This window comes from Microtus oregoni, unplaced genomic scaffold, assembly GCF_018167655.1.
Source record: "Microtus oregoni isolate MIOR12 unplaced genomic scaffold, Mior012 000012F_ref0000307, whole genome shotgun sequence".
NCBI lineage: Eukaryota > Metazoa > Chordata > Mammalia > Rodentia > Cricetidae > Microtus > Microtus oregoni.
This window is the reverse complement of record NW_024543071.1, coordinates 35,273,558-35,298,198: the sequence shown is the minus strand read 5'-3', so window position 1 is coordinate 35,298,198 and position 24,641 is coordinate 35,273,558. Positions and strand designations below refer to the sequence as shown.

General features: G+C 42.7%; 1 protein-coding gene across 3 annotated transcripts in view; it reads right to left on the bottom strand.

Moving 5' to 3' along the window:
- Positions 1-24,641, bottom strand: part of Pip5k1b (phosphatidylinositol-4-phosphate 5-kinase type 1 beta) — a 253,618-nt gene that overhangs the window by 136,997 nt on the left and 91,980 nt on the right. For all 3 annotated transcript variants that reach the window (XM_041660767.1, XM_041660768.1, XM_041660769.1), the window contains 2 exons: positions 7,560-7,646; positions 4,474-4,542 (listed from right to left, as the gene is read on the bottom strand). In XM_041660767.1, the coding sequence (XP_041516701.1) occupies positions 4,474-4,542 (69 nt within the window). In that variant the 5' untranslated portion in view covers positions 7,560-7,646. The remainder of the gene's footprint in view (positions 1-4,473; positions 4,543-7,559; positions 7,647-24,641) is intronic.

Here is a 24,641-nt window from a genome sequence, read left to right as displayed (position 1 = left end):
GCCAGGTATGGTGGCGCACATCCTTAATTCCAGCAATTGGAGGCAGAGTCGGGCAGATCTCTGTGAATTCAAGGTTAGCCTGGTCTACCCAGTGGGTTCCAGGCTATATAATGAGACCCTGTCTTGAAAAAAACAAAATCCATAAAAAAAAAATGCAGGGGCTTGGCTCTTATTCAAGTGTTGACCATCCCTACAGATGCCTTGCCTTCTGCTTGCTTCTGAGTCTCGTATCTGGCCATAAATCCCCCAAGCAACACAATATCCTCTCCTAGTAGCAAGAAAATTCTGGCAGTCATTCCGATCACAAACTTTCAGGTAATTCTTTATTGCAATGCTTTTCAAAATTACTCTTCTTGATAGGATGGTCAAGTTCACCTGAAATCTGAGCCCTGAAGAGCCAGAGGCAGGAGAATTGTGAATCTGAGGCTCGCCCCGACTACACGAGAGAACTTCTCTTGGAAAGGTTTTCGTCCATCTTTTCCCATGTTAGTCTGTGCCCAATTCTTGTCCTCTTGAATAGAAAAGCCACTGGTGCCACAGTCCCCTGACCTCAGGCACCTTGTGCCTCTGCTAGGTGTGTACAGCCATCACACCTACCACTGTTCCCCACAACAGTGTCACAGTGCCTTAGTGACTACAACCGCACCATTCGTCATTGTAACCAACACAAACCTGTTCAAGCTTCAAGCTTACTAACACAGATTAAAAACGGAGTCCCTCAGCCTTCGAGTGTGTAAAAGCCATCAAGTCACAATGGTTTTAGCCATTGGTGGCCTCTGCACGCTGCAGACTGACCTGCCAGACAAGATGTGCCCAGTGAATCCAGCAGTGGCATGACCTACAGGGATAACTAAGCCCATTCTGATTGGCTTTGGGGCCTGCTCCACAGGGGAGAATTCCTGTACTGTAATTGCGGTCAAAGGCCCACGCCCAGAGGATCATAAGCCCCAAGGGGAATTTCTACTGTTGTTCTGCTAAAGGAACCAGCTGTCAAATGGCCTTCTCAATATTTATCTTTATACACATAGATTAGTGCTGCCCTCGACCCTGGTCAGAGAAGCTTCTTTTTACAGCGGGCAGTAATCACTGCAGAGACTCAAAACTTGTCAAAGCATGGAGAATAAATGATGGTTGCCTGCTCAATCCTAAATGGGATATCTATGTCACACACACACACACAGACACACACACACACAAAGATTATACACACACAGATTACACACACACACAGATTACACACACACAGATTACACACACACACACACACACACACAGCCTCAGAGAAGAGGGAAAAGGATGTAGAGCTGTCACCACTACAACACCTATGGGGGAAGGGCACTTGAGACTCTCACCCCTGCAGGATCAGCTAGCTATTGGCAGCTAATGGTGGCTAGGGGAGGAGAAGTGACTTTTCTTCAATACTGTAGCCACTGGGAAGTTGCCCATGATGCAGTAAATGACCCGACAACCGTGCGCACACAGGCAATCCTAATTTAACACAATAGGCTAATTTTTTTAAAGACATGAAATTAGGAAAAAGATATGTCGGAAAGAAGTGTTCCAGATAGAGCAGGAAACGGGTAAGAAAAGGGAACAAGGGGGAGGGGGTTAATACAATCAAAATACATTAGATACATGTATAAAACTGTCAAAGTCAATAAAAATGGATTTTAAAATTCAATTAAACAATTACACCAATAAAAATGTAGTTCCTCAGACATGCTTGCCACCTGACAACCTCACGAATCTTACAGCCACGGGCTTAGTGCAGATTATTGAACACTTCTCCTGTTCCAGAAAGTTCTACTGTATAACACTGGCCTAGAACATAAGGTTCAAACCTTTATACCAGCACCAAGGGCTGACTCAGAGTCAAGCCCACACTACCTGCTGTGTGTCCCAGATACCAACACTGGGCTGAGCTCAAGTTAGCTTTCCTGTCCCTCTAGCAATCCACCTTCAACCAACTGTGTGCCATGCTCATCAGGTGCCCATCACAGAGATAAGGAAGCAAATTAGAAGGCACAGCCACTAAAGGAGTGACAGATGGCAAGAGAAATTAGGAAATCTCTCTCTCTTTCTTTTGAGACAGGGTTTCTCTGTATAGTCTTGGCTATCTTGGAACTTGCTTTATAGACCAAGCGGGCTTCAAACATAAATCTGCCTGCCTCTGCCTCTGGAGTGCTGGGACTAACTAAAGGCATGAGCCACCACTCCACATGACATTAGGAAATTTTTACCCTAACAAAATGCTCTCCCAGCTTAGAAGCTGTGGAGAACCTGGAAGACAGCAACGACCTTCCAGCTCCTCGGAACTTGGGATGATTAAACAAAATGCCTGCTACTTGTCTTGGCATTTAATACTCAATACTGGTTTGGATCATTATTTAGTTTTTTTTTTTTTTTCACATGGGATGATATTTTTCTCCCCAGTGAACTGAACAGTATCGGGAAGCAGAGGCAAGTTCTCAGAGGCATTTCTTTTGCATGCTTTTCTATCCTCCTTCGTTTTCTTGCAGCAAGAATGTGCCAGAGACTACAAACTGGCTACAGCTTGCAGGAAAGAGAGAGGTTCCACGGGTGTGTTGTTGCGCCCAGAGGGAACTGTACAACAAGCTTCTGAATTAGTTGATGATTAAAAACTTGGGAGATTTCACATCAAGATTTGGATTTCTGTTTTCCTATAAATTAATTAATTAAATCAGAGTACACGACAGGCCGGGGTGGCCAGTTGTGCACAGCTCGGCTAGAGACAGCTGAGTGCCACTCCTCCCCGAAGGAAGGCATGGATCCCTGACCATAGTTCCTGCAGTTATAACAAAACCTGTTTCCTGCCTGGCTCCTGTAGGCTTTTGTGTTTACAGTTCTAGCGGAAGACATTCAGCACATTAACTGAGAGTGGAAATCCTAGACTCTGTAAACACAGAGAGGCAGCCATTAATGCCTGCCTTAATGGGCAACATGTTTGTTTTACACAGCTAAAACCCGACTTGTTGTAGCCCTTAGTTGAAGACATTAACCTTATGGGTTTATGCTCACTTCCTCCTGGGCTTGCCAAGAATTCACAATATACATTAGAGAAATGGGCAATTGGAAGAACCAAAAGCAGCCAGCTCAACAATCACGTGCAAATGATCAAGACGCCAAGAGCATAGAGTTCACCAACACTGAGAGTTCCTTAAAACAGGTGGGGATGATTACGCCGCATGATGCTGGCTGCTGCCCGCCTCATCTGGAGCCCCGTACAGAGTCCAAGACAACTGGTTAACACTAGTCCACAGTGGCTGCTCTCACCACCTCAGTGGAGGCTACGAGGTTGTTTTTCAGGTCTCACTTCTCCTTGTCAGTCAACTGAAACATTTTCACAGATTTCTTTGGGGTCTTTCTTGTTCCTGTCAGTAGACAGGAGAAGGAGTTGTCCTTAACTGCAACACACAATAGCTGTCCATCAAAGAAGAGCACACAGAAACAAAAAAATAGGATACACTAAAACTTCAATAAACAAACCTCCTAATCCCAGGAGAGCAGGAGGGCAAGGACTTTTAAAAGCTGTTAAGTGTAAGGTTGACTTACAAGGGGCGAGAGTGGTGCTTAGGGCCATATTTACCCAAAAATGATAGCTTGATTGATAAGAGTCAAGAATTTATCAAATTCAAAGAGTGGTAAGATACACTTGGAAGCCTGGAAAAAGAGGTCTGTGGGAAATGGACCGAAGACACAAAATCTTAGAGGATTCAAAAACTTCAGGGAGTGGCAGCAATGCACACTGACACCTTTTTTCCTAGCTTAGTGACAGGAAGTACCTAGTGTGCTGCAGTGAGTCAAAGGACTCACATGCTAGACATGGGACATCACATGCTACTGAGAGTCTTCTTCCATATGAATAATAAAGGAGGCAGAAAAATAACTGTGTCCCCAGACTTAAGTTCAAATGGTCAAATGGGGGTGTGCAGAAAGATGTCCCTCAAAGATAGCCCCCAAATCCTGGGACCCTATGAATGTTACGTGGCAATGAAGAGTTTAGGCTAGTGAATGTTAAGGTTGTTGATCAGCTAACTTTGCAATAAAGAAAGTCTTTTGCATTATCTGAGACGGCATGGTGCTATCCACTGTTCTGTGTAGTAGCAGAAGGATACAGCCCAAGAAAGACTCCTCCAGCCACTGCTGGCATTGAGATGGAAGAAGATGCGATAATGGGTACATCTAGTAACTAGACAGAATAAGGACTTGATTGTCCCCTACCAGCTCTGGAAGGAACGCAGCTCTGTGGACACCAGTGACACCCCATCAGACATCTGACCTTTACAACTATGCGGTGATACATTTTGTCAGTTAAGCCACCACGTTTTTGCTAATTTGGTAGAGCAGCAAGAGGAAGTAATAATAATGGCTTTGGAGGAAGAAGAGGCCTAACAACAACCTGGCAAACAGCAGAAGATCGCTCCTACTTTCTGAAGAAAGTGAAACGCTCACCTTTTTGTAGGTTTTTTCTTCGTTTTGTTTTCCAGGTATTGTGTCTCCATTTTCACCAGTTGACGACATCTGCAAAGGAGAAGTATTTCCCTTTGAAATCTGAATGTTACTCTATCAATGCAACATAGTAATGCTGCTAAAGAAAAAGATATATTTTGCACATTGCTTTCGCTGTTGTTACTGCCGTTGTTTCAAAGAAAGACAAACAAAGGAAAAAGAAAAAAGAAAATCCAAGAGTATTTATTGAGAGTATACTTTACTCTGTAAGTCTGAAGAATGATGTTGTAGAAACCTAAAGCCTTTTCATGTGGATAGATTTCTTGTTAAAAGCTATTTAAAATTTATTTTTGCTTCAGGTTGTAAGAGCTCACTGTAAAAATATCTGGAAAGTACCAAAATTATGAATCAGAATACACACAAAACTCCACTCTTAATATTACTTCCCTAAGCAGCTTCATGATTCCCGTGTTAGCACAGTTGTCTCTGCCTTTTGACATGTGCATTGTGATATGGAAAATGGTAATAGCCATCTTGGTGATATTATAAGTGTATGTACCTTTTGTGATAAAAAGAAAAAAATCCTCCCTGGGAAAAGAATATTTTCTTTTAGAAGCAAGGAGACATCACTGTGTGAATCTAATTGTGTGTCAGTACTTTAGTTAATAATGCTAATACTGATGAATTATTGAGGTGGCTCAAAAATTCTGCTTCCACAAATAATATAGTAACTATCTGTGCTTATATCTTTGTTCAATACCATTGTTACCTTGGATTCAATCCTGGAATGACTAAGTCATACCGCAGTGTTAACTTTTTACCAATATACTAGTAAATCGCCTTCCAGGAAGTCTATATCCACTCCTAACTCTGCCTATAGTGATTGGGAGCCTGTCAGAAATGACCACTTTATTTTAGATATATTTGATAATCTGTTGGGGCCAAATAAGGGCTCTCCTCATTTGAATTTCAGTTTGAAATTACTAGTGTTAGCTCTTTGTGTGTTTTCTTTTGAGTTTCCCATACTTCTGCTAATCAATCTCTTAGAGTCTTAGTGTTCTAGTTCTGTTGGGTTCGGGAGATGCCTCTGGCTCTTACAGCCTTTCTCCTCTTCTTTCATACAGATCCCTGAGCCCTGAGGGGAGAGGTTTGATGATGACAGATCACGCGGGCTGACTGCTGTTCACAGTCTCTCACTCTCTGTTCACTGTCCAGTTTGAAACTCTTTGCTACTCACCATCGACTCTAAGAATACTTCAGGAGCTTAAACTACATGAAGGGCATTTAATACCCCAGGGAGAGACATATCTGACTTTGCTACAAGCCTTCGAATCCTGGGCTTTTTAATAAGTTCAGTATTTGTGGCGCCAAAGAATTAGCCAGTCATGTCTCCACACCTGAACTAAATAACTGAGTTCACCCTTGATACAAGGTGCCCAACATGACTAAGACCATTCAGGAGAACGAATATATGGAATTAGATGAGGCCCACTGGGTCCACTGCTACCACAATCCTCCTTCCACTCCATGTCTTATCCTCTTTACTCTCAGATGGCCTCCATTCAACCTGTCAATATTAGAATTGGAAGTCTACAAAGACCTCTGTTTCACAAAACATCTGCTTTAATTGTTTAAAGAATTTGGTTTTTTTCCCCCTAGTTTCCTTAGAATAGTACTTTAATGGGTTCTGAATAAAATGCTAGGAAGATTAAAATGCTTGAAAGACTTAGCAATATCAGCTTGGGACAAAAAGCCGACCTCCAGTTGGCTCACCAGAGCCAAGAGAAGAAGGATCTCCTTCAACAATGAATGCCGTGTGAGGAGCTGCACTTCTCAGACCCTTGGCTTTGAAAATGGAAACACTTCAACAGCCTCTCTGCAGGGAGTTGAGAAACAACCTCTGGGAAATGGACTCAGTGACGTGAATGTGAATGAAGGGCAGGGAACAGAGAGTCTCAAAGTACATTTCATTACTCTGTAAGTCACTCCTGACTCAACAACAGAGAAGAGGAGGTGGACACTACACCAGCTTACTCAATTCATTTCGATTCCTCTTGAGAAGCACAAAACAGATAAAGGAGGGCCATGGTAGTGATGGGTGCATCACTGATAGTGCTTCTGCTCCTCGCCCTGGGGTAGTGTTAGAAACAAAATCACTGATCAATATTTATTGATAGTCCCCCTTCAGCACCCCTAAAGGGTCAACTGAGTTCAAAGGTGTTATTTTTTCTCTCCCTGTTGCTGTGATATAATACTATGACCAAAGCCACTTAAGGGAGAAAGGTCTGATTTTAGTTCAAAGTACAGTTCATCACTGTGGGGAAATCAGCGCCCAGGAGCCTGAAGCAGCTACCCACATTATGGCTCTAGCAAGCAGAGAAAGCAATGGTTTACTTGCCTGTTTTCAGTTCACTCTTTATACAGTCCAGGATCATCGCTCAGGGAGCACAAAAATTCTCATGCACTGTGGCCAGTCTACCCACCTCTGTCACTGCAATCAAGATAATCCCCCACAGACAGCCCAGAGGCCAGTCTCCAGGAGATTCCAGACCCCCCAAGATGACAACACTAAAGGCCACAATAGCGAACTACAGAGGACTTTTAAACTGGGCACAGTGGGTTTACTCCCTGCTCTCACTTGGGATTGTTACGTTTCTGCACTGGGTACAATGCGTACTTGCAAGTGTGAGCCAAGATAAGCAAAGATGACAACATTGCAACCATCCTATTTCTATAAAAGAAAGGAGGGAAGATATTCTGAGAAGCGCCGGTGATTTACCCAAAGATGACTGCAAATGAATCCAGCATTCTTTTTAATACTTTGCTGTAGAGTATTTGTTTAAATTAAGGAGAATTGTAAGGTGATTAAAAATTAGCCAAGCATCGTGTTTCATGGCATATTCCTTCCTTCCCATGCTTTGTCCCTTCACACACAGACATTAAAATCGTTCCAAGTCCTGTGTGTTTGAAATTCAATACAGTCCAAGATAAAGATCATGAACTAGGTAGGTAAATAAAGATACAGTAGAAAAATTAAGTGCTGTATAGAGCATCTGTCAGGATTAGGGATACAGAATACATTTCCTTACCTTTGTAAAGGAAACGGCAAGTCATCTGTAGTTGGTGGTGACAGGTGGCCTATTCATTGTTGACACTGCTCTTGTCCCTCCAGGTTTCTGTCAGAAAAAAAGATCATTGGTCAATATTAAGTGACATCCTCACTTCTTCTTCTTCCCCCAAAGGATGAGATGTGGCTCTAGGGTTGAGTGGTGAGACTACAGGAAGGGGTGCACAGGAAGCAGTAAATACAGTGGGTAACAAGGGGATAAACCACAGGACCCATATGTACTAAAGAAACTGTCGCATCCAATTTAACTTCCAAGGCCCTACTTGGCTCAGCAAAGGAAAACATGATTGGCCTCTAGATAGAGTCTCCAACAGATAAAAGCAATAACATAAAACATAGAGGATGGACTAGCTATTCCCCTACTAGTTTTCACATAGATTCTTTTCTTGACACGTGAACAATCTTTGAGCAGTAGTTATATGATAAATTGATTTTTTTTTAAATCAGAGTTGCTTAGATGATATACCCCAAACAATACCTCTACAAACTTTTGGCTATAATTATATTTAGTATAGAAGAGAAATCATCTCATTGTAATAATTTTTTTCAGCACTAGAAATGGAACCCAGGCAAGCACTTTATCACGGACCTACACCCCCACAGCTTTTTATTGTATGCCCAGGCAAGGTCTTGCTAAGTTTCTCAGGTAGCCTTGATTTGCAATATTCCTACTTTAAGACCCTGAGTATCAGGAATTACAGGTACAAACGACCATGCCTTGATCATACTTAACTTTTAAACTGTAGATATACGGTATAATGTAGAAATAAATTAGGTCTTACACTCATATCCCCCTAGAGATAATCAATGTTGACAATCTGCTGCATTGCTATAAAAACATCTCCACTATGCTCGTTACTTGTATATATGTGTGTGCACACATGCACACACACTTCCACTTGCTTTTAGCAGTACTGATGAATATATATGTGTGTGTATATATTATATATATACATCTTCCTGTTTAAAAGTATCTGTACAGTAGAAATTAAATAACTGTGGACATCTCTAAATGGAATATGTACATCAGCTCACCCACCCCCAACAGTTCAAGGGATATCATGAAAGAGGGGACAGAGAGATCACAGGAGTCAGAGGTTGGGGGAAATTGGGCAAACCTGTGTCTCCTGGACATGACATCATCATGATGACATCATGAACGCATTGCAGTTGTGCACTGCCCAAGACAATTTAAAAAGTATACACTCAGAGGTGACACTGGATGCTTTGTCATCAGGTTTTGGTACTAAGGATACATTTCATAAAATGCAAGGCTTTATATGCATCCAGTTTTTTATTCAACTCTTGGTAATTGTAATGTCTCTGGATAGAATTTTAACAATTAGCAATTAATTAGAAAACCATTCATTTTACTTAGATTTTAAATTGTATTGCCATAAACAACAACAAACCAAAAAAAATCCGAAAACAAACAAATAAAAGAAGCCGGGCAGTGGTGGTGCACACCTTTAATCCCAGTTCTTAGGCAGCAGAGACAAGCGGATCTCTCTGAGTTCGAGGCCAGCCTAGTCTACAAAGCAAATTCTAGAACAGCCAGGACTGTTACACAAAAAAACTTTGCCTTGAAAAACTAAAACAATTTTTTCCTATTGCCATAAAGTTTCCATTATATACTGTTATTAAATTATTTTCAAACGTTTGTACCCTGACAAACATCTGCTTCCTTATTTCCGATGTTCTGTGTATGCATACAGACTCAACTATTGTAAACAGCCTTTTTATTATTGAAATTCTTTCTAATTCTGTGGGCATTTCCATTCACCGTAGCTTTTTAAAGGAAGATGCATTTGATTTTCTATCAACTCACTTCCAAAAGCATTAATTTAATGCATACAGATATTGTAAGAAATAAAATTAGGGAGCTGGAAAGATGGCTCAATGGTTAAGAGCACGAATGCTCTTGCAAAGGACCCAGGTTCAGTTCCCAGGATCCACTTGACAGCCCACAACTGCCTGTAACTCCAGTTCCAAAGCCCTCTCCTGGGCCCCAAGGGCTCCACCACAGACTGAGTGCTTGCACAGGAACTCACAGAAAATAAATAAGCACAATTTTAAAAAGAAATAAATAGGACTGGGGAAGTTCCCAAAACTATTTGCAGATAACTAAACATATGAAAAAGAAAAACTACAACAAAAATACTCAGTTTTATAGGCTTACTAACATGAGATTAGAGACTGGCAACTGTATACAGTTTCTGAAGCTGAAAACAAACTACTTATCCATTCATTGATTGATTGACTTTGGTTTTTGTTTTTGAGACAGGGTTTCTCTGTGCAGCCCTAGCTCTCCTGGAACTAGCTCTGTAGACCAGGCTGGCCATGAACTCAGAGATCTGCCTGCCTCTGCCTCCCTAGTGCTGGGATTAAAAGCGTGCACCACCATTCCCTGACTTGTTCAGTTATTTTTATCAACGCCATTGTATGACTTTAAGACTCTGTTTTTTTTCAAGGAGAAAATTCAATTAAAATTATTTTTACGTAAAAATAGGCTTGTGTTCAGCTTCTCTCCCCCACATTCTGAATATATATAGTTAATTAAAAATTATTTCTGATTACATAAAATGTAAAATTTTGAATATTAAAAAAAATCTCGTTCAGAATCTCAAGAACTATCCATGAGAACTGATGAAGATTATTAGGTCTACAATACCAACTACTGGTCAACCCCTGGCACGCTCAGGTACTGGCACTCTATTTTTTCTAGTTCCCTTAAGAGAAACTCTCAACGTGAATTTTCAACAGAATAATTCCTAAATATATTTAGAAGTAAAATGAGAGCTTTTGCTAAGCAGTCTTTAGAATTTACAGTTCTTATTTTATTCTGAAGCCCAAACTTACTCCAAATCCAATTAGCATATTAGCTTGGTCATGCGCAATTGTATGCAATTCCCTAAAGCCACAGCATATCCCCAAGTCCTATTCCCCCAGGCTTAGGAAAACAGGATTGGTCATACACACTTAAGAACAATTAAATCTAATGCTGTTTTTGAACGTTTCGGTCTAGGTTCCAACCATGAAGTTTACGGATATCTGCATATTTCATCTTGATTTTCCAAAGGGGCCAAAGGGAGTTCTTCACAACTTAGCTTTACCTGGCCGAAGCAGAAGAAGCGGGAACTTCATCACCAGACCCAGTGGTTTCTAATGTATCTTAAAAGAAGGCCGACTGAGGATTCCGTTTTACCAGCCACCAAAGCCAGCGGGGCTGAGCCAGCCATGGTGGTGGTGGTGTGATGATGAAGCTGGCCTTTGTGTCTGAGTCAGGATGTGCCCGCCCGTGCCCTTCCCTGAGTCTACCACTCAGGCGGCTCATAGATCCCAGGGCCTCCTTCACCTTAAGGGCAGAGGTGTCACTGATTTCCTGACTCTTCCCCTTCTTTAAGCTACTTCTCAATCTCCTTCAAGACAAGATTTGAAGCCAACACCCTGGAACTGGTGGAAGTAGCCTCAATCTAATGTAGTCAAGAGTAACTGGGGGCTTCAGGAAGACATCTTGTAGGACACCTTCCATTTGGTTATTAGGACTTTTGCTTGTCCTGTTAATAATTATTCCTTGGACTAGAGGTGTAGCTTGGCAGCAGAGTACTTGCCTAGCATATTCAAGGTTCTGGGTTCAATCCCCAGTACTGCAAAAATAGTCCTTCTTTTTGGAGGGGTTTAAAACTTAGATATAACTATTTTGTTTTCCACTCTTTTTAGAAAAAAAAATACATAGCATTCCTTACCACGTTAATGATATCCCCATTAAGTGTTTGTTTTTGTTTTAATGGTGTGTTGGGAAGCCCAGGCTAGCCTCCAACATGATATGCAGTTGACAGTCACTAGAATTTATGATCTTCCAGCCTTTGCTTCTAGAGCATTGGGATTAAAAGCATGTATTATACTATGTAGGGTTCACATGGTATTGAGGATTGAATGCAGGGCTAGTTAAATACTAGTAACTGAGACAGGATCTTGCTATACAGTTCAGACTGTCCTTGAATTAATGTCCTCCTGTCTCAGCCTTTTGACGGTTTAAAGTGTGGGCGGGCTTGCCCCCTTTAGACTCCCTTCTGCTGGGGATCAAACTTAGGGCCTGATGCATGCTGGGTAAGCACTCTACCACTGAGCAACATCCCTAAGTTTGCTATTCTAAATTTTACCAAACACCAAATTACCAAATCACCAGATTGAGTCCGCTCCCACCAGCTCTACTGTTTGACTTTACTAGTATTTCTTATAAATAGCTTAAAATGAACTTCTGATTTTGCCATTTGATAGAAGATTAAAAAATTCACAGCAACTGTAAAAAATTATATTTTGGCTTGCTTCCAACATACATTCTTAGGATTAATTACACTTGTTACTGTATTTATTGTTTCTCATTCCTGTGCTGGATTTATCAAGTTTTTAATTCAATTCCCTTTTTCTTCCTGGCAATTTAAAAGTTCCCTTTTATACTTGCTCACAGTTATCGTTCTACTTTAAATCAATCTTAAAAATCTTTCTTTTGTTGTTGCAATGCTGGGGATCAAACCTAGGGCTTTTCTGTATCTCCAACTATATTTTCTCCAGTAAAAACAAAATGACTACATACGTCCCTCATACCCAGGTATTTTCCTCAAGACTCACTGTAGCATACTCAAAGATTTACCAATCAAATCTTCAAAGAAAAAAAAAAGCTGCCAGCATGGTGGTGGGGAGAGGGAGGGAGGGAGGGAGGGAGGGAGGGAAAGAGAGAGAGAGAGAAAACATCTCAACTAACAGCTAGCATCTTCTGGGTTAGCCTACACAGGGAGTCAGTCACCCAAGGTCATAACCTCTTTGGGGCAGCCCTTTCTGCGGTCAGATGACAAGGCAGTGTTCTCTTTCCCTTACACAGCTCTGTGGTTTCTTCATGGGAACGTGGCCTTGTGCTTCCTCAAAGCTTGCTTCAGCTTCCCTAAGCTTTATCAGAGTACCATAGGTTTAAAGCAACAACTTGGTTTCCCCACAGTTTCCAAGGCTGAAAGTTCAGAATCAAGGCTCTCGCCGGGCCATGATCTTTCTGAGGTTCTGGGAAGACCCCTGCCTTGCCTCTCCCTAACTTTGGGTGGAGGCCATTCATCTTTGCATTCTTTGCCTTATACTTCATCACCCAAGTCTTGCCCTTTTTCATCCACAGCATGCTCACCAGGTGCCCCCCTCTACACACAACATCCTCATTTTCTGAACCATTCCTAGTTAGAGCCTAACCCAACAACTTCATCCTCACTTGAGACTGCATGCACAAATACTTGAAGTAACGCTGTGTGTGTGTGTGTGTGTGTGTGTGTGTAAGAGAGCACAATTCTCACAACACAGTTAACTCTTTGTAAATATCATGCACTCAATATTTAATAACCAAAACATAAATATTATACACCTGCTTCTAGAGAACCCAACCTGCAACCTCTCTAACCCCCCTTTTCTCTTCCTTAGCACAGATAGGCACATTTGGGATGCTTTTCATTCTCTCTTTTCCTACTCTATTCCATCACACACACACACACACACACACACACACACACACACGTTCTCATTATCAGCGCCACTTCCGCTTCAAGGAGTCTTAATGATTGACAGCTCAGTCACATTATCATCATGTAGACTTGACCATACATGGTGATGGCTGACTGTTATTGTCGACTGGGCTGGGTTTAGAAGATATACCTTAAGAATCTGTAAGAGATTCCAGAGAGGCTTAACTGGGGAGGGAGGACACATCCTGAAGGTGGTGGCACTGTCCTGTGGGCTGGGGTTTGGACTGAGTAGAAAGGGGAAAGGAGAAAGTGAGCTGAGCAACCAATGTTCATGAGTCTTGGCTCTCTGGCTACAGTGATCATCTGCCTACATTCCTGCTTCCATGCCTTCCCTACCTCATGGATGGTAGCCTCTGGGGCTGTGGGGCAAAGTTAACCCTCCCTTTCTTGGACTGCTTTTGTCCGGTAGCTTGTCACAGCAAAGCAAAAAGTACTTCATACATTTGATAGGTACTACTTTCTTTGGTTCTTTGTCTCAGTATCCTGAGGCTTCTGGTTCAATTCTCACTTGATGGAAATACTTCTGGTAGTTACTCCAGGAGCAGCACATCTGTCCTTCATCCCCATGAAAACACCTTTTGGGCAGTAGGAGTTTCTTAGCTCCCTAGCCTTTTCTTTCATCTCTATTGGGTCCCTCGTTTATAGGTGAGCACGTTCACATTAGGGCCTCGTGAGCCTGTGTTGGGACTCACTTCTCTTCATCATCTGGAAAGCTGTGTGTTTTCTTTTTCAACACACAGTTCAAAATTCCCCGATGACCAGGCTTTTGTTTGTCATTCATCTTCCCTGGTAAAGTGAAATCGACAAGAAACTACTGTGTGGAGACCCCAGGTGACAGCTATTTCATGATCTGACAGAAACCACGAGGAACATGTAGATGCTGTCCGTGAGGAACAGAGCGCATTATACTCCAGGCTGTCCTCTGTGAATGGCATTCTTCACAACCCACCTTCTGATAAGAAGTGGACAGGGTTGCATTCATAGTATCGGCAAGGGCACAGAATGCAGCAAATCCAAAGGCTGCTTAAGGAAATAATCTCCTTAGGAAATGTGTTGAAATGCAATCTGATCCATGATTCCAAGTTAAAACTCATTAAAAAAAAAAAACCTTCTGAAATTATACAGAGCCATCTTCTACTGTATATAGTCAGATACTGAGATCGCAAGCTGGTTAACATAACACAAGCCAAGAAGTGAGAAGGTCTGTTGTCGTTTGTGAAACTGATTCCATACCCGTGGTTCTGGTATGTACTCTCTGGATCCTGCACCTGTGTTTCTGGTGTGTACTATCTGGATTCTGTTATCTTCAAGAACAAATAATTTAGGAGCCGGGGAGAAGGCTCAGTTGGTAAAATGTTTCTTGTATGAGCACAAGGATTTGGGTTTGGTCTCCTCGCCCAGGTAAAATGCCAGGCATGGTGGTGGCACATACTTGTAATCCTTGTGTTGGGGAGGCCAGCAGGTAGAGCTCTGGAGCTCACTGGCAGGTCAGCATAGTGGAATTGGTTAGCCAGGGTCCTCTAAGAGACTGTCTCAAAAAACTGGGAAGATGGATCCTGAGGAACACCTGAGGTTGGCCTCTGACTTCACATGTGTGTACACCAACATACGTCTGTGCCCACACACTTTTGGTCCAATACACATATGTCCTCTCATATACAGAAAGGATAAATCATTTATACTGTCCTTTTAAATTTAAAAAAATTAATAGAGAATGTGGTACCAATCTGGCCACAAATTCCTAAGCTCAAGTGATTCTCCTGCCTCAGACTACCAAGTGCTAGGTTGACCAGCAAATGCCATCAAAGCCTAATGACTGAGATTTTCATTTCATATGAGTCATTATGACAAATGGAATGATGTCACACACATTATTTCACTTAATATTGCAAGCAGCTTCTCAGCATTCCTCAATTCAGCCTTTGTTATTGCTTTAATATTTATTTTTACTTTTAACTATGTATATGCAAGCTTCTATGTGAAGGTATATGCACATGAGTTGAAGCTGCCCATAGAAGGCATTGAATATCCTGGAGCTAGAGTCACAGGCGGTTGTGAGCCACTAGATACAGGCATGGGAAATCAGGTCCTCTGCAAGAGCCATATAGGTTTTCAATAGTTGAGCCATCTCTTTAGCCCCTAAAGAAATCGGGATACAGTCATTTTAATTTTCTTAGGGCAGGTACTCTTGTTGGAAGGTTGATTTGGAAAAAGGAAGCCATGGTTGGTAAATGAACCTAGTGACGACTCCCACCCCCACCTCAAGGACCCCCTACTTCAGTGCGGGAATTTTTGAAAACTCAAATTCTTGAGCCACAAAAGCAAGTAACTAATTACTACGCATGCATAGCAAGAATAATGAACCACCGTTTTCTGCATGCCTTACAGGCTTGGAGACCACGCAAACCACTCAACTACTAAAGGAACACTTCAAGAGTGTTATCAGAGGCTACTAGAGAAAGCAGAACCACATGGAGTCAAGAGAAGGAATTTAATGCATGGAATTGGTTATCAAAGTGCTGGGTGAGTTGGAAAGCTAAGAAAGGGTTAGGTGTGCTGGTGCATGCCTTTAATCCTAGCACTTTGGAAGCAGAGGCAGCAGAATCTCCTGTGAGTTCAAGGCCAGCATGGTCTCTGTGGTGAGTTCCAGGCCAACCAAGGCTGTAGAGGGAGAAGCTGTCTTTTAAAACATGCTAAGAGGTAGTGGTTAAAGACAGGCAGAGATGGATGGGTGCCATTAGGAAGTCACTGTTGCTTTCAGGGTCAGAGGCTCAAGGGGAGATGGTGCTAAGAGACTTGAAAAGCAGAGGCCTGAACAACATGGCAAGAGCTGAGACATGGACTGTAGTAACTTCTCAGCATTTTGGCTAAGATCAAGGGTGTTTGGCTAGAACCTCCAGCTCACTCCTGCTTGATCCAGGAAGTCCCATTGCTCTCTCTCCAAACCCTACCCTCTCAGAGATTCTCCAAGAAAGAAAAGGGCCAAAAAGTCCAGTTCTAAATTCTTGGTGGCTACACCAGTTCCTCTCCTGAAGTTGCCAGCTGCCCAAGTCCCTGCCTAAAGTGTTCAGCTTTAGACCATACTTGAGTATAAATCCATCCTGTGGCAGAAACATCACCACTCCTTTGCCTACAACCTATATAAGCTTCCTGCTTTAGTTACGGAGCCTGACTTCTTTTGCCTCCATCTCTGGGGCTGGAGAACTCACCCCGGAGTTCCTTTGCTCAAATAAACCTCTTCTTTTACTTTTACAGCTTGGCTTGATCTGGCTTGCTGCACTGATGGAGAAACCTATTATCGGGGTACAGAAAAACCTATTACTTGGCAGAATGCAGAAACTAAACAACAGTTGAGGCTCTTAAGGAACACCTGTTGAAACCATCTGATCCCAGAGACTACCTGAGCTAGGCAGATGAATTTGCTGTGCTAAAAACAGATCAAGAGTGAGGAATGACGGACAGTGACAAAGACCAAAATGGCAATGGGAATGAAAGTGAGAAGGGAGATGGAGGTGAGGTGTCTAGGAACCACGGTTCTCAATGGAAAGGTGGCCATGAGAGAGGCTGGCAAAGGAGCCTCAGCTTTTATGACTCTAGCGATTGGGTAAGAGCTTCAGTGGATCACAAGCGAAAGCTGCCGGGCTCTGCTTATGGCCTCGCTGGCCTTAAGCGTGACAGGAAGAGTGAGGCTATGACCAGGACAGAGGTGGGAGAGGTGAGGCCGGACTTCAGATCTAATGCTCTTTCCAGTGTGGTAACACCCCTGCCCTCTGATAAATGAGTGGAAGACTAACACACATTATGCATTGAATTTGTAAATGCAACTGAAAGGTTGGCTTACAATATTCGTCTCCATAATTATTCCGTGTTCTACATTAGTGAGTCTTAACCTAGAGGGCATTCTTAATTTCCAAGGTGGTAGGGGAGCTGTTTCAAACCTCTGAGCTACTGAATGTTTTAGATGCTATATCATACCTAGGGGCCATGCTGGAGGCCTTCAGCAGGAAGCCTCCAGCCCCAGATTCCCAGCTAGGTTCACAGACTTCAATCTTTTTAATCTGCCAAAATGAGTTTGAGGCAAGGTCAAAGGAGGAGGGAAAGTGGCTAATTATCTAAGTAGGTCAACAGACAGACACCAGAGGTGAGGGATGCTAACTAGAAGCCCTTCGTGGTCTCCCCAGCAAAACAGCTCATTAAACACCATGGAAGCGGGCTAAGTAGGGCTAAGGCTGAGCAAGGCTTCACAGCCTGGTGTTCTGTCCATCTCTGCTGCGGACTCTCTGCAACCTAGGGTTCTCGGCCACTTCTCTTCTACCATGAGTTCTGCTGACCCAGTAAGGAGTTCTGACACGGAGCCACTGCCAAATTCCTCAGAGGCAGCCTCACTTCAGTCCTGTTTGGAATAAGAAGGGGTCATGAATTATTTAATCAAGAGTGCTCCTATCCTATGGAAACGGAGCTTCCACGAGAGAGCCATAAGTGTTTTCACGCCATTCAGGCCGCACGGGCATTCCCATTTTCTAAATTCCTTAAAAACAAAAAGCAGACAAAACGCAGGGCCTTTGGTCATTTGTGCACGTCACTGCTAATCATTTCCACTTTAATCATTCTCTTTTCATGTTCATTATGAAAACAACAAATCAATCTATTCTTTCATTCATTCAATCAACGTTTAATGAGTATCACGTGTCAGGTCGTGAGCCTGGCTCCAGGGCCATAATGACAAAGACAGAGCCTAATTCTCAAAGAAATCACGTCAGTGGGAGGGAGGGAGCTAAGGAGGGAAGAACATGCAAACGGCTACACACACTGTGGCACGCGCTTTGCTCTGGAGTTTTGCAGGAGAACTGGGTCAGTCCAGTCTGGGAGGCTCACAGAAAGCTCCATCTCCATATCTGAGAAGCACAGGAATTGACCACAAGCGGTTTGCAGGGGACACAAGGCGAGAGGCAGTCAGCCTTGCTGGGAAGGAAGTGCTGCCACAACTCTCCCAGGGAGTTTGAGAAGAGGCACAGCGTCCCTCAAACGGGGCATTTGGACATAAATGACAATAACAAAGATGTAGAAGGGGAAAAGATTTAAAACTGCAATGGGTCATTCTCCAAGGCATAAAGATAAGCACCAAAACCACACCGAACTGAAAATAACTCTTGACATGGTTTCCAAAGTTAGCAAAGCCGACACTTTTAAGACAGGGAAAAATAAACCCTCGTTATATTTGGAAATCCCATCCTCAGGTTTTTAAAGAAAATAGTATTTCTATAAACTCTTAAGTGAAGAAAATTTGCATGCTATATGTCTGTACAATGGAAGCCACACATAATCACATAATACATATGTCCAGACATATGGTATGTTACATGTTTATATGAGAAGTTGTAAAAATAGAACCAGAATCTAATACTCAACATAAAATCTCTCCTATTCTTAAGGAGAAAGGTAATTTAAATGAGGCTGCAGTCTGTATTTCTAATATTTATATAACCAAGCCACTGCCAAAACCAATTCCAAATGACAGCACCTATTCTCTTTGAATCCAAATGGAGATCAATCAAAACAAATCGTAGGCTCTTACATTCTCTCATAAAACACACGCGTCAGCCCTCAGAACGGCTCTCACAAAGTGAACAAACAGAACAGCTTTAAAGGGTGATAACAAAAGGCTCGGCGTAAGGCAACGCACTTGTAATTCATTTTCCCAACAAAGGTTATGCCAAAAGAATTCATAAGCCTTTTCAAGGCCGTGGCACCACGAGCAACGGACAGAAGGAAGTTGCTGGCAAAAGTAGCTCCAAGTCACGTGCTGCCTTCAGCCCAGCGTCACACACAGTCTCTCAGGGAAACACCACCACCGCCGGACAGTTCCCACCTTGTTTTTAAATCCACCACACACAAAGACCAAACGTCCTTGTGGATATATGGCAGGCATGCCAGAAGGAGGGAGAAACCAGCGAGGAGAGTAAATACATATAAAGTCATGAAGTTTGGCATGTGGAAGAGGACTCTACTAACATTAAAATATCGTTTAAAAATACCCTTCTGGTCACACGGGGGGATAATCGCGGCAAACCTCAGAAAGTGGACTTCTCTCCATATAATTCTTCTACAGTCTCTTACTCACTGATTATAAGAAGACATTTGACAAAGGGCTGACTTCAAAGAATCAAATCTTAAAGGGAATATGTACGCTTTCATTTTTTCTCTTCTTTGTAATTTGCTTTCAATCTTCATTTGTCTTCTAAGCTGCCCCCTTTATTTTAAGCGTCCGTGCCCCAGAAATCACTCAGTGACATATAAACCATACACAGGTAAAGCCAGTTCTGACCAGAAGACAAGTTACCCTGGTCGTACGCGTGGTTCTGCTTCTGCTGCAATCTACAAAGCATTTATGGGATGAGTTTGTCTCCTTTTGTGAAAGTCAAAGCAACACAGGTCTTCCATAGGTCAGAAATATTATTATATAAATATTACTATATAAAGGACGGTAGGTCAATGACCCTAAAGAATCTCAGACGAAGCAGGTGTTAGGGCCTCCGCTTGTCAGGAAGTCTGGAAGAACACAGTAGGGGAGTTGGAAAGACCTTAAAGACATTTGTGGGAGAGGATGGAAAATCCGGTTAAGGAAAGGGAAACTGTATGCAGGAGGGCAATGTTCAACCAGGAAAAAAAGTAATGTTTTTCTACGGCTCTGGTCTAACAATACGCTTAACGATTAGAGTTTTTATTGGACTGATAAAACTGCAAGACCAAAAGCAATCTGGGGTTGGAAACGGTTTATTTTATCTTACCCTTCCAGGTCACAGTCTATCCATCAATAGGGGAAATCAGGGCAGAAACTCAGGCAGGGAAGGAACCTGGAGGCAGGAACTGCAGCACAAGCCATGGAGGAGTGCTGCTGACCGGCTTGCCCAGCTTGCTTGCATCCTTATACCATCTGGGACCACCAGCCTAGAGAAAGCAGTGGCACCACCTACCTAAGGGTAGCACCACCCACAATGGGCTGGGCCTCCAACATCCAATCAAGCCAATGGGCCAATCTGGTGGGAGCACATTCTTAAGGTTCTCTCAACTCTAGTTTGTATCAAGTTTACATAAAACTAACCAGCATAACAGGTAAGAAATAACAAAAATGGTTTTGAACCACACACAAACATAAGTGTCTAGTTGGAGGGAAAACAGTATCAGAACGATGACTTAAGATACGTTTCTCAGCCAGAAGGGCATTTCATTTACTCACTTCCTCCAGGACTCTTTTACACGGGGCACATTGGGGATTATAAGAAAGAGTGAGACAGTCCCTGTTGCCAAGGTATCCAACTGAGAAGCCAAAACACAAGCACAGTTATAATGAGGTTGTCCTTAGCAGGATTAGGAGCTAATGCCTTCACTTGGCTTTGACTCTAACAAGTATTCAATCATCACAGTTAGAGGGCTCATGTGTAATGTTATAAAAAATGCAATAAAAAATTCAAAGCCAAAAAACTCAAAGGCCAACAGATCATAAATCAGTTACTAATCACCAAATAATAAAATTCTACAGAACATTTGACATGTGCTTGGCTCTGTGTAAGTTTAAGACACGGGAGTTGAATGAGCCAACGAACCAGGAACTGAACAGAAGAATCAAGGCTAAAAGGGGGCAAAACAAGAAGGTGTGGAGGTAAGGTGGGGGGCAGAGGTCTAGAGTGTGCAATCTCAAGGATAAGCAATTTGTCAGAGTAGCTTAAAAAGAACCATCAGGGGGCTGACCATGGTGTGTCTGGTGAGAGACAAAGATTATCCTGACCTTCAGGGTAGGCCGAGCTGAGGGAATGTTGGTTGCAGACTAGATGGCCTAGGGAGGCAGCCACATACACCACACATAAAGCACATCTGCTAAAAACTGCTTAAGAGCAGAAAAGATGCAATGGAAGACGGGAGTTAGAATGCAGATGGAAACTTCTGCGGTAGTGTCGCGGTGAGACGCAATGGCTCTGAATCCAACTGAAGATGAAAAGAAGTAACCCTATGTGGGGTGGGCCATGGAAGCAGCTCGGCATCTGGGGCTGGGAAGTTTGGGGTTAAGTCAAAAGAGTCTAGGCTTTCAAGCTTCGATAACTGCTGAAGGTTACAGGAGTCCCGAGAACCTTTCCCTTTGCCCAGAGGTAGTTCTGGCTGATGACAAGTGGAGAAGGGACACTCCACTTAAGTTAAGCCAGCAGGTCTGTATTTCTACAGAACCTCCACAATGTAGACCGGGGGTTTTGAGTGGCACAGGCTCTGGTTTTGTCATGTCATACATAGCTAAGATTATAGGAGAGTAGAGGTCAGGACTTGGGAGTTTATAATAGACTGTAGAAAGCCAGACAGAGCCACATGACCGTCCAGCAGTGTTCCATCAAGCCATCCTCCCTAGCTAGCTGGAGGGCCTCGCATCTCTACAATGCATCCACCCCATTCTTCAGAGCTCTTTGTAGGACAAAAACTCTCCATGAGCTGGTATAATCCTGTCACCATCCAATGTAGCACGAATAATAAAAACCCAGAGTCAGATATAGGGGTTCAATCTGAAAACCAGAGAAGCAAAGCAGCCAACAACAGAGAAGTCTCACCTCTACCAAGGATGGGTGACTGCAGACTAAGGAGACTCAGCCTCTCTTCTGCCATTTTATATTCCCCTTTAGTGCTGGGATTAAAGGTGAGGCACCACCACCTGGATTTGTTTCTGCATTGATCTTGTGTAGCCCAGGGTGGCTTGAACTCACAGAGATCCTTCTGCCCCTGTCTCCCAAATCCTGGGATTAAAGGTGTGTGCCACCACTATCTGACCTCTAATGGCTTAGTTTTGCTATTCCAATCTTTAGGCAAACTTTATTATTAAAACATAAATAAAATATCACTATATTTCCTCTTTTCTGTCTAAAATTTTAAAAAAGACTATACCTAATATAAGAAAAATCACATACAGTAAGTGCAATAACTATATACAATATATACAGATAATAAGTATATCAACAATGTCTAGTCCATTTGTATTTGATAAATTCAGAGAAAATACTCCACATCTATTCTATCTTAGTGAGTCTAAAGTCCTGTACCTAATTTACTTTCTATCATAACTTGCTTTCTGCATCAGGTGAATGAGGAAAACTATAACTATCTAGTCTTCAACTCCCTCAGAGACCCAAGAAGGAAATAATGTCAACTGAGTAAGCAGAAAATGCAAGCTACTTCCAAAAAATGTGAGAAATGATAGAAACATCTGGCTGCCTGAACAGTCAGTCACCCAAAGTTCCTCAGCAATGTTGGGGCACCTCTCTTCAGTCTACAGCCCTAGCATATCTGACAGACTTTTCTGTGAAGCAGGATATTCTGAAGGGCTGTTTTTCCTTGACTTAACAATGTTTGACAATCATTTTATTAAGGCAGAAAGGGGAGATGATGTGGGATGCCCCTCTGTATGCTATGACTATGTCTTATTACCATTGCTTTCTCAAAAAGCTGCTTTGGGAGAGAGAGCACGAGTAAGGAACTCAGGACCACGAGGGGTGCACCCACATAATGAGAACACGGGGATGGTCTATCGGGAACTCACCAAGGCCAGCTGGCCTGGGTCTGAAAAAGCCTGGGATAAAACCGGACTCGCTGAACATAGCAGACAATGAGGACTACTGAGAACCCAAGATCAATGGCAATGGGTTTTTGATCCTACTGCACGTACCGGCTTTGTGGGAGCCTAGGCAGTTTGGATGCTCACCTTACTAGACCTGGACGGAGGTGGGTGGTCCTTGGACTTCCCACAGGTCAGGGAACCCTGATTGCTCTTTGGGCTGACAAGGGAGGGGGAATTGATTGGGGGAGGGGGAGGGAAATGGGAAGTGGTGGTGGGGAAGAAACATAAATTTTTAATAAATAAATAAATAAATGAATAAAAGAAAAAAGGAAAAAAAACAAAAAAACAAAAACAAACAAACAAACAAACAAAAAGCTGCTTTGGCCTACGGCAGGACAGAATATAGCTAGGCAGGAAAACTAAACTAAACTGAATACACAGAGAAGAAGGCTCAGTCAGGCAGACACCAGGTAGCCAAACAAGATATGAAGTAATAAATCACGAGGCTCGTGGTAAACTAGAAAATAATAGAAATGAGTTAATTTAAGATGTAAGAGCTAGCTAGGAATATACCTGGCCTGTTGGCCAAACAGTGTTGTAATTAATACAGTTTTTATGTGATTATTTGGGTCTGGGTGCCTGGAAAATAAAAGCACAGTCTCCATTCACAACTCTAACCTCCAGATTTGCTCCTCTCTCCACCCAGTTATTTCTAAAATGGCAAGTTATGCTGGCTTGGGTGGGCAGAAACAGTCTGTGAAGCCACATTGCCAGCTTTAATGATGGCACTGCCCTCCTCCCACAAGCTGCATGGCCTGGTCAAACCACTCCGTCTCTGACCACTGCGCCATCATCCGAGAGCAGGAAAGAGCACTGTGCTCTCTGCCTGAGTTGTAAGGAGTGTCCAACACAGACAGCTCAGCTGTGTCACCGGCAGGCAGCATTTATCCTGTACATTGTGCATTGTTACTAGTTGTAGCCACTCTCACACAGAGAATAAGCAGAAGGCAACAGTGATCCCATCACCGCAGTTTCTAAACCCTCAGTTAGAAGAAGCTCCAAAACGAGAGGCTCCGAACAGCATGCACTACCTGGCCACTCCAACTCCTACACTGCCCACGCAGGGCATAGGGCTTATATATTGACGGTACTTTGGCTTCCTGTCAACACTCACAAGGGCTCACTCCTTTACAAACTAGAAGGTTCTTAGCGGCCTATTGCTTGTGCCTCCAACGTTTGTGTTCCTTGAACCAGCCTCTTCATGACCTGGCGTGCCCATCTTGAATGCCTCTCTCCTCTGAGGGCTTCCCAGTAGAACGCATGCCTCCCTATTCTGCTTACGATGTTTCCCCTCAACCACTCTTCCCAAAGCAGGTGCTTCAGTATAGTTCATGTTCCCAGCCTTTATTTATTTCCTTCAAAACATATGTAACCAGGAGCGACTGTGATATCTTTTTCTTTCTGTTGTAATTCCCCTTTGCTATAGTGCACACTCCTTGAAGTCAAGGGCTTAGTGTGTGCATTGTGGACTAAAGTTTTTCATTAAACTCAATGGCTGGCCCATCGTACATACTCGGGAATATTTGCAGGCCAACAGTTTATGACTATATAAGAAATTCATCCTAATTATCACTCCCTGGAACTTTGTTAATTAGGCTTTTTAAACTAAAAAAAACTTCTTCCTTACAAAATGAGGCCAAAATTAATAACAGAATCATTATACTTTGAGTGAGTTTAATTCAAATCTAAGCTCTAACAGATTTTTTTAACTTCAGATATCCACCTTGGCTATTTTGTGACACTCCACAGGTCATTAAAGCCATAATGGATGCAAATTCATTTATTTAAAAACTTATGGTAGTAATGTAACCAATTGGTTACTACATACCAA